This window comes from Barbatula barbatula (genome assembly GCF_947034865.1).
Source record: "Barbatula barbatula genome assembly, chromosome: 6".
NCBI classification, from domain to species: Eukaryota; Metazoa; Chordata; class Actinopteri; order Cypriniformes; family Nemacheilidae; genus Barbatula; species Barbatula barbatula.
Window position 1 is genome coordinate 17,487,842 of NC_136765.1, and position 10,455 is coordinate 17,498,296.

The 10,455-nt window shown below is 42.1% G+C and overlaps 1 protein-coding gene across 1 annotated transcript in view; it reads right to left on the reverse strand.

The window, feature by feature from the left end:
- LOC306895421 (glutamate receptor ionotropic, delta-1-like) overlaps positions 1–8,627 on the reverse strand; it is a gene marked incomplete at both ends in the record, with an annotated part of 178,328 nt that extends 169,701 nt beyond the window's left edge. The window contains 3 exons of the mRNA XM_079458642.1: positions 6,075–6,230; positions 7,347–7,406; positions 8,549–8,627. Coding sequence (XP_079314768.1) covers positions 6,075–6,230; positions 7,347–7,406; positions 8,549–8,627 — 295 coding nt within the window. The remainder of the gene's footprint in view (positions 1–6,074; positions 6,231–7,346; positions 7,407–8,548) is intronic.
- Positions 8,628–10,455: the final 1,828 nt, after the last annotated feature.

Genomic DNA, 10,455 nt, shown 5'->3' on the forward strand with positions numbered 1-10,455 from the left:
CCCCCCATGAACTTTGTTGTTCCCCCTCCCCCCCCTCCCTTGTTTGTTATTTTTAGTATGTCACCCCAACCCATTAATTATTCTTGCCTGTCTGCCCTTGTTATTTTTTACTATGTTTTGTTGGATGTTGTCTGTTTCCCAGTCGGTCTTGTCTCGTTAGTCTGCTCCCTTGGTGAACGCCAGGGGGCGTTCATTAAGGGGGGGGTTCTGTCATGATTCTGCCTGCTCTTGTCTTGATTTTCTGGTCTGGGGCAGAATCATGACAGACCCACGTGTTTTATGTGGAGAGAAACATATTATTGTCAATCAGGACATAATATGCGTTCTCTCCTGTCTCGTCATTTGGCCCCGCCCCTCTCGTTCCTAGTATAGCTTTCCTCCTGTGTCTCATTACCCACTCCTGCCCATCGTTATCTCCTTTGTTAGTCTCCCTATATAATACCCTCTTGTCTATTGTCTTGTGCTCGTTCGTTGCACTTATACTTGACTTGTATGCTGTTCTGTTCCCGGCACTGTATGTAGAGTTTTGGTCATGTCATGTTCTGGTCTGCTTAATGTTAAATTATCTAGTGAGTCTTGTGTTTGGTTTTGTTTGCCCCCATGTGGGAAGTCTTTGATTTCAGTTTTGGATTTTAGTTTGTCAGTGTTTTCCCCCATCGCGGGTGTTTGCTTTGTGTTTATTATTTATTAAAACCTGTTAACCCCTTCATCCCCGTGTCTGCCTGCACTTGGGTTCTTCCACCACGTTCTCTGCCCACAATCCTGACAAGTAATTTCTTGAGTATTTGCAAGCTACTTCCAGAGGTTCAGGGAGCTCAGGGCTAATGCGCGACACACCAATTAGATGGTTTGGTGGAATTCCAAACTACTCGTGACATTTGGAGAGGAACTCTCACTTCGTTTGAAACAGAAACATTGCTACTTCTGTTCAACATCTGCCAAACAGTCCCAATACGAAAGTTTTTAAAAGGAAAACTTTATTTTTAAATCTGGATATTGCCTAGAGTAAGAGTTGGGAATTGGCGTACCAATCATCAGAACATAGTACAAATGTCAAAAATACCCAAACACAGTGCTTAATATGTCATAGCATTTTTCTCTTTTTTGGATGTGGTCATCATGTTGTTATGAAGAATGTCTATTAGAGACAGAAGGTGTGGAATTTTGAACCTGTGCTTGTTTGCTGAGTGAATTATCTTTTTAGTTGGAAGAATTGGTCAATAGGATTCAAACCTCAGAGCTGTCAGGGTTTACCTGGCAGCCACTGGAGTGTCCAGCACACCCGAGTATTGGCATGTGTTATTTCTCTCTCTTTCACATCCAATCCCATTGCCGTCTGAAAAACAAGTTAGACTTTTTCCTATATATAAACTGTTTCAAATGCAACAAAACACACAAACAAAACAACCCAGAGTCTATTATCTTGTTACCACAGTGTGAAGCAAAATGATGAAATATGATGTATTCATTTTGAGAATCACCCAGACAGCCCATTATTCAATGCACGCTGACAAAAATACCAGAGAGCCTCTCAAACTACAGCGTTGCTATAAAAGATAAAAAGCAAAGCCCATTTAGTTTTAGATTCAAAAATCCCTTAGTTTTTTCCCATTTTGAGTGCATTGTGGGAGTTCTCATATCTCAACTCTACATCATACCTGTGTTGAAAAGTTGTTTTGGATATGATACAACTTCCCTGTGCTTTTTGGGTTGACCATTTAACAGCCCTGACACAAACAGTCGCCCTTTATGTAGGTGCCTACACTTGAACTTCATCCCCAGGAAAATTTCCCATTTTACCATCACTGTGGTTTGTCAAAACAAATAAAACAAACAAAATAGGATATTATGGGAAAACCATAGTAACTAGTAGTAAACTCACGAGCGTGGCAATAGCAAAACATATTTAAACCCATTTTGCAGCAAAGTGGAGTGTTCACACTCTGGTCTAATTGGGAGTCACTCTGATTGATGAAAACAAGCAAGTGTAAAGAACCCCCACATCCAGTTCTCACATAACCTATTTGTACTCTCCTAGTCAAGAGAACCACTGCAAGGCCATTTCAAGGACGATTTCCCTCATCCAACCAAGTGCACGCTCCACCAGGACTACAATGGAAACTCTCTGACCTTTAACTCTCGGTTCTGAAATGACGTATGATGAATCAAACGTGACTCTAACCGCCAGCTTTTTCTCCTCCTCTAACCAGACCACACCAAAAGAGACAATTAAAATCCTTTTAGCTAAATAACCCCTTGCATGGTTATCATTTGCATGGTTGCAAATCCGCTTAATGAAGGCATATCAGAACACTGCACTTGTTAAAGACTGAGACTGAGTGAGAGCAAGGGAGTAAAGGGGTGGAGATAGCTCTTTTTCTCTAGGCAGCTTATTATCTGATGGGTTTTTTGCTGTATGTGAAAGAGCAGTCAACGGCCAGTAACCTGGTCACTCAATAATGAGCAGAGAGGCTGCGGGGCGATGGCTGGATCTCACCCGCCGTTCTGTCTTTGGAGCTTGTGCTAATTAAACAGGGATCCGTCTATATTCATCCTTTAATCAAGCGCGCTGTTTACATAAAGCTCACGGTGCAGAATGCCACGAGAGGCATGAGCTTTGTCCTCACGTCCACAGAGGCTGTGTGATGAGCAGGTGTTTATTACATGGACCTTCACGTGTCTCCATGTGGACCACCTTTAAACTAAGCCCACTGGGTTCATAAGCGTCGAACAAAGACCACAGAAATGAGGCAGAGAGCTTGTTTAAAAGTCTTTGTTTGATTCAGTCATAGCTTTATTTTTGCTACACACAATGATTGCTTCTTTTCTGTCAATGTTGGATAGCTGTTCATATGAAACCTATTCTTACATTTCAATGGATTATATTCTTATTTCATTCTGAAACATTAAAGGTTCAATGTGTAATTTTTGGAGGATCTATTGACAGAAATGCAATATAATATTCATAACAATGTCTTCAGATGTGTATAGAGACCTTACATAATGAATTGTGTTTTATTTCCGTAGAATGAGATACTTCAATCTACATACATGTACAATGAGTCCCCTTACATTGAATTCGCCATGTTGTTTCTACAGTAACCCTAACGGACAGACTGCTCCGAGTTTTGTAAATAAGTTATCTCCTTCTGCAAAAAAGTGAAAACGTGACTTGGCCAATCAAATCAAGGAACCGGAACTAACTGCTGTATAAAACAAAATACAACATTCAAGTGTTATGTTGAAGAGTTTGCAAAAGAGAACATTTCTAATTTACTTTCTTTATTGGCAACTGTGCATTCTCAAAGTCACTAAGCAGAAAACTGGAAAACAATGCTATTGCACAGTTATGCCCACACTCTCATAGAGAGTACAAGTCCCACAATAGGGAGATTAAAACAGGCAAACTTCCAGCTCTGATTCTAAAGTGGCATAATAAGCCCTGTCATTGTTGGCATTGAGGATATATTGTTTCCCCTTTGAGGCGGCACACATCTGAGATCTGATATGAATGAGATGTCCAGTGATTCGAGGCCCAGACTACATTAGGAACGAAAGTGAGATCCTGACAGTAGCCATTTTGGAACTCATTAATATGAGACACTGGCCGTAGCTGCACTGGGGACCCAGAGTAGACTGCCATTTTGAAAGGGCACGTCAGAATGTGATTTGCCAACTAAGACCTCCTGACTCAGCTTTAGATAAGAGAGAAGCTCAAGAACATGAGAGAGAATTAGGGCCTGTGGGAAAGTTATCTCTAACGGTTCTGAAATGGGGAAATCTTGTTGACGTCCTTTGAATTTATCTGTGTGAATGTAAAAGTAATACTGTGCGCGAGATTGTTCTTTACAAAACGTTCAAAAATGTCATCGCAAAAAGAGTGTAAATCTAAAAGGACTAAATACCGTATTCAAATAATGTCTCAAGCCATATTTAAAAAGATACATACTTTTATAAAAATTTTATGTATAAAAGTGTTATTTTAAAGAATAGGGCACAGAGTACACGCACAGACTCTCTTAGACACCGTCATTTATAAAAAACCTCCGTCTCTAAAGACATATTTTAAAAGTGTGTCTGAAGTCAAAAACTGTTCCAGCTAAAAGCTTAGAATTACAGACTTGTATGAAGCTACTCTAAGCATATGTCATGGAAAGTTAGAGCAATTTGCTGTAGAGCATTCTAAAAGCCTGCCTTGATGATAGCTGTAGCTCAACAGAACGGGACACTGCGACCCAAAAGTTAACCCATGACTTTTACTTTATAGCAAAACTTACATTTCTTTACCTTAACTATATACACAAACACAAAACAAAATCCTGCCCTGGTGTGCAAACCATCATCAACTTTTGGAGAACACCTCTCTTTCATAAACTTAAGCTTGACATGGGTAGCTCAATAATCATCCTGAATCCACCTGGAGGAAGAAAGCAGATAAGAGAGGTGACATGACAGAATTAAAGAGGAGAGAGCAATGCCAAATATTAAGAAATCTGTGATCTTGACAAGGTAGGAGTGTTGGAGGAGCAAAGAAGAAAAGATAGATCAGACAGCTTCCGAACGACCGTTTCATCAACGATCAATTTCTGTGATCTACAACCCAAACAGATCAATTTAAGGTGATATTTACAAAGGCTGAAAAGAGGAAAAAAGGAATTGACAGATGCGACAAAATTAAACGAGCAGCTGAAAGGTAAATAAGCGGCCAAGGAGCACCCTCAATGTGACACTAAAAGTTGTTTATACACAGGACGTGATGCCTCAAGTAATTTCCCCTTCAAGTGGCTCTTTTTCCTGAATATGTCAGCGCTTTTGCCCCAAATGCACAGCGGGGCACGATGAGGCCACATTTGCCTCTCGAACATTAGCTTGACTAGTCACAACAGGAATCTGCTGTCTCGAATTATTGTCTCACCAAAAACCTGTGCAGGTTCATTGTTTTGCAGCAGCGTGGCGGCCCATCACAATATCCAGAGGGAAAAAACTCAGCGCAGCTTTTCATTCGCTACAACACTCACACGTCCACCTCAGCATCCACATGCCGACCCGCTGCGTGTGTCCGACATCAAGTGCATGAAAATGCGTAGGTGAATGAGAGGGTGTATGCAGTTCTAAAGTAAAATTAGAAGTAATGCCCACGAGGGTTCAAATGCAGGTGAGAGAACCACACAGCTGGGTTCCCATAGATATAATCTTTGCACACATTTTAAACACTCTCACACCCGAGCCACGACCCCATGTTGTGTGTCATCTCTCCATATACTGGATCTTACGTTGTTTTTATTGACCGGTGGTTGAAAGGTTGGAAATGTGCTATGCTGTTCAGAAGAGGAGCCAACAGTATGTGTGTGTAGATCTGATGGTGAAGGAGATTAAGTGCTTCTGAGTGTGTGCGTGTATATTTGACAGGTGAGAGTTTCTTCTCAGTGGGGTGAATGTGCGCTAAAGAGCAAAGTGAAAGGTCATCCCCCTCTCAGCTGTCAATCAAAACAAGAGAGGTTGATCGATCCCAGAACCCCTGGAAACAAGACAGAGTCACAATGTTCGCACAATGCTTCAGGATGAGCAATCATTCCCATAGTATTCACGAAACCCTTAGAACCGTTTCTGCAACATGGCGTTACTGCAATAACTGCAATTAAATTCAAAAACAAATTCAACAAAATACGATTTGACAGATGATGGCGCTGCATACAGAGTGATATTAGATGTCACCACATTTTTGCTCAACCACATACAGTATGTATATTCTGCCACTGGATTCTGATTTCTTTTAGATACTTCCGCAACCCACTTTTACTCCAAGAACAAAACCTGCTTTCGAATTATGAACTTGCGTTTGTGCTTGAATAGTAAAGAGAAAAATTTGGAAACAAAGACAGAGCGAAAACAGCGATCACACTTTAAAAACCCAGAAGACCCATCCAAAGAAATGAAATTCCACACCTGCTGGTCTTCTATCTGTTTACGTCAACCTCCTATCGAATAACTGCTCGACCAAATAGATCGTACATAAAGACAGAGTAGAAGCACGCGCTTAATCGATTGCCAAAAGACTCGAGTGCCTCACTCACCTTCTTGTACCGCCTGGAAGGGGTTATTGGCCTCGATGAGTTTGATGGAATGGGTAATCCTCTCGCTCTGGAGGATGTCGTCGTTCAAACTCAGATCTGAAATCGCGAGCTGAAAAACCTCATCGTCCCGTATGGCGTTCTGTTCAAAGATAGCACCTGTTGGATCAAACAGAGAATGTAGGCTATAAGTATAGTGTTATTATTGCACGCTTTTATTTAGGTTGAGACCCGTTTATACCAAATACGAACCAAACGCCCACACCAACGGATGATTAGGTTATGTTTTCTAAGATCGCCGGAGTGGGTTCATTTGTTAAATGGGGCAGCATTTTAAACTCCAACTAAGTGGCTGCCAATGTTTTGACGTCAATCAGTACAAAAATCACAATGATAATGATAAGATATCGTTTCATTGTATCGTTATGATGTGGACTTTGCAACTGACTGTTGAAACTTTCAACTTTATAGTGTCTTTATTCTTCAGTAAGTCTTTGGTAAGAATGCGCCTTTGTTGTTATGTGGGTCTTTCGTGATTTTCTAAGCCATTAAAAGCGCATAACCCGTCACAAAAACAACAGTTTACCTTTTGGGGTTATTATGCTATTTCTCGTCTAAGTCTTCAAGGCAACTTCCTATCAATAGCCAGCGGCATTTCAGGAGCAACTGCGCTTCAGCACCACGGAGAGCGCACACATGTGAGAAGCGTTGTAAGTATTCTATACGCATCCCTAATTTGCCAAGGACATTTTTTGCAGCCTGTGGAAAACACAGCAGGTTATAAGCCTAAGGGAAGATCTTTCATGTCAAGAGGAGATGATCCTATACGTGACAAGGTGCATTCGTTGCCAATTTTAGCTGTAGCCTATTTATATGGTGCATGTGTTCACTGCGTCCTTGCAAAGTCGTAAAACGTGGAAACGATCGGGCGGAAATATACTAGACGATGGAGGGAAAATTAAATTAGAATGCCATTTATATTCAGTTTAGATTTTATTCTTTGATATAAAATCGAGAGGGTTTAAACGTTTAACTCGGGTGGCTGAGTAAACCCCCAAAGTGCTGTTTCACTAACAAGTCCTTCACACTTGGATATACAGCCCAGTATTAAATCAGAATGCGTCTGAACTCAATCAATAAAGCTGATTTGTGCGGGACTATAAACAGTGACTCAGCGATGATATTGGGATCAGGGCGACAGTAATAAAATACGCGGCGCTGAGGACGTGAGGTGTCAAAAATTATAGAGAAGTGAATAGGGCTTTATTTATTTACATGCGCGGTCAGCCATCAACAAACTGCCACCGAAGCTCCGAGGCGCGTTACAGGCGCGCACTGAGAGCACAAGAGCGCGCACAATTTTCAACACCCAACACATTCACAACTGGAAAGATCATTATAAGATTAAAACGACATTTAAACAGAAAAATCGAACAGAAAACGGTAAACTGAACTACTCAGACAAAATTAGTCTTGCAATGGGTTATATTAAGAAAACATGAGGTAGCCTAATTGGATAATGCCTTTACAAAGTTAATTCACCGACGGAAAAATGTTATATCGTTCATGCTGCTTTTCATACGAGGTACAATCGTATATTTTGAAAATTATGTTTACATTCACATTTTAATGTTTAATTCCTGTGTGTGTTCGGGTCTGATGAGAACTGTCAGGCGCACCGGATGACTGAGAACGACCAATGCATACAAAAGAGAGGCTCCCCCACAGAGGGACACAAGAGCCACTACATTTGACAGACGTTGTGTTTAAGAAGATTCATTTGGGTTAATAAGACCGCAAAACAATAGGCTACATTTACACGTTTATGAGCATTGAAGTGAGAGCATCTCGGTAAACCAATTCCGTTCCATGCATAAGTTGCCAGAAGAGACGAAATGCAGCATACAGCCACGATGCTGCCAAACTAACCTAAAACGACTTATTCTGAATAACGCGATCACGCGTTGCTCTAGTAAACCAACACGCAACTGATCAAGGACGCTATGAATAAATCCGCTCAAACTTTGGTGAAGACAGACAACGCAGTCACAAGAAAGGTCGCGCGCTCTGTGGCTCACTGGACGGAATTAACATTTCCGTCACGTTCAACAGAAAGTTCAGGCTTAAGGCTGGGGAGGGGAGGGCTAGAGTTAACCCTGAATATGCGTCTCAAATTCACTTCTGAATCGTTATGCGTTTATCTGAATAAATTGGATATTTTGGGAATATCTAAGACCCTATGCGCTGCTGAAACGCGCAAACTTGGCAGACCTGTTTGATAATGTTCCCTGGCAAGTTAGAGCCCAAATGTCGAACAAACTAAGGAGTTCGGATGATCAATATCTGTTCTGTATGAAGTACAATCTGTAAGCCTCCGACTTTTTAATGCTTTAAATGAGGCTCTCGTTTAACGATAAATGGTCTGCGCTATAAGTGAATCAGCGCGTCTGTCCGAGACGTAACTCCGTGCGCCTTACCGATGTGGATGATGGAGTCCGCGCGAGCTAAGCGGCACTGCAGGATCCATAAGGAGAGGCTGATCACGAGCAACTCCATCTCCAATTCTCGCCCAGGTGTATCATCCACGCGTCCACAGCGGTCCAAAAATACAGTTCCAGAGAGAGAGAAAGTGCGCGAGAAAAATCACAATAATGCGGATAAAGAGGCAATGACGGGTGCGTCACTTCTATCTTTCTCCGAGATCTACTAAAATTGAAAGTGAGAAAGGATATTCGCGGGGAAAAGAAGCTCTCGGGGGAAGGAAAGCCGAAAAGGAGGGGTAGGGCGGAATGAGAGAGCGAGGGAAACGACGGGGGTACCACGGTCAGAGGCAAAGCAACGGGTCCGTGCGTTTCAGTTCTCAGTGTGGTTTGGATACTGCTAACTGCAGCGCAGAGAGAGACCCCCCCCCCCCTCTCTCTCTCTCTCTCTCTCTCTCTCTCTCTCTCTCACTCCATACACTCGTACTCTCTCAAAGCTCGCAGTCTTTCTCGCCTCGATCCACCACGTGACTGAAAAATCCTAAGATCTGAACGGTACGGCAAAAACTAAGGAGAAATCAAATTTTGCTCGAGCTGGAGAGAGTCGCCGTAACTATAGCGAAGTGGCGGCGGCAGGTGTAGAGCAGCCTTGAGCGAAGGATGTTCACCCGACCATCGAGGGGAATTTCCAGTCTGACACCGAGTAACAGTTTTTCCCTAATGAGAGACACGGATGCCGGGAAAGAAAAGTTACTACACGGACTGTTTCTCCACAGAAGTTCGCCACACAGGCAGGGACTCCGCAGGAGTAGGAAGGAAAAAAGCAACCGGGAGCGCTTCGTCTATATATCGGGTATTTTGCTCTGAGTGAGCCGGCACGGCAAAGCGAGCACATTGAAGATGGAAGCGGCGGCAATAACGCCAGAAAACCAAATGGGTGACCGCAACAGTCCGCCTGGGTGATTTATCGTTTCTGAACGTCAACTGTATAGTATGGAGCCGAGTGATTGTATTATTTAAATTCATGGTGAGAAGTTGAAAACGAGATTTCGAGACTATTAACGTTAGCTTAAATAAAAATGAATTCTGAATCTCTATGGCAGGAAAACGTACAAAATTACGCAAATAGCGTTGTATGCACGTTTGTTGATTGTTAATCTTGCACAGCCTACTTTTCTCTCGGAGTGTCTGAATGGATCCTGCATATGCAATGAAGAATGATGACCTTCACCTTACAATTAAAGGATATTTCTTGAGATGACAGTAACGGAAATATCTCTTAATTGTTTGGTTAAGGCTATCAGGTCGTCAGCGAGACGTGGACAGCGCCGTAGCGCCCCTACTGGTGGTCGTGAGAGATGCTTCTGCTGAATAACATAATAACATGTCGTCAACTTACCATTAGCAGAAATCATGAGTACGAAAACCCTAAATCTCATCAGACAGATTTCTGAATAATTTCATGTGATCAGATGATAATGATCCCTTTTTGCACTATTTCACCTCCTGCAACATTTCTTCAATCTCATTTATAAATGCAAATATCTCTAAATTCCAATTAGCGTCTCTCTTTCCTAGTTAAACCCCGCAAACGATCCTCGCTCATTGTAATTCAATCAATTCCTAATGCTTTTACAGGTGGGATATCAGCTTGTAATCTGATGTAATGCTAATGAAGAGCTTTCCCGTGCTTGCTGAATCATGTGGTGAGTACCGACTCCGAGTCAGCAATACTGATGGTTAATGTGACCCTCCATCTTTGAGCCTTCAGGTTGCTCATGATCAACGCCATCCGTGTCTTTTAGATTAGTGTGCTCATCTGCTCTTCAGTTTCTGTTGGATACTCTCCAGTTAGATTGACCTAACGAGATAGAACAACATGTGTCACAAATCATTAGGTGACT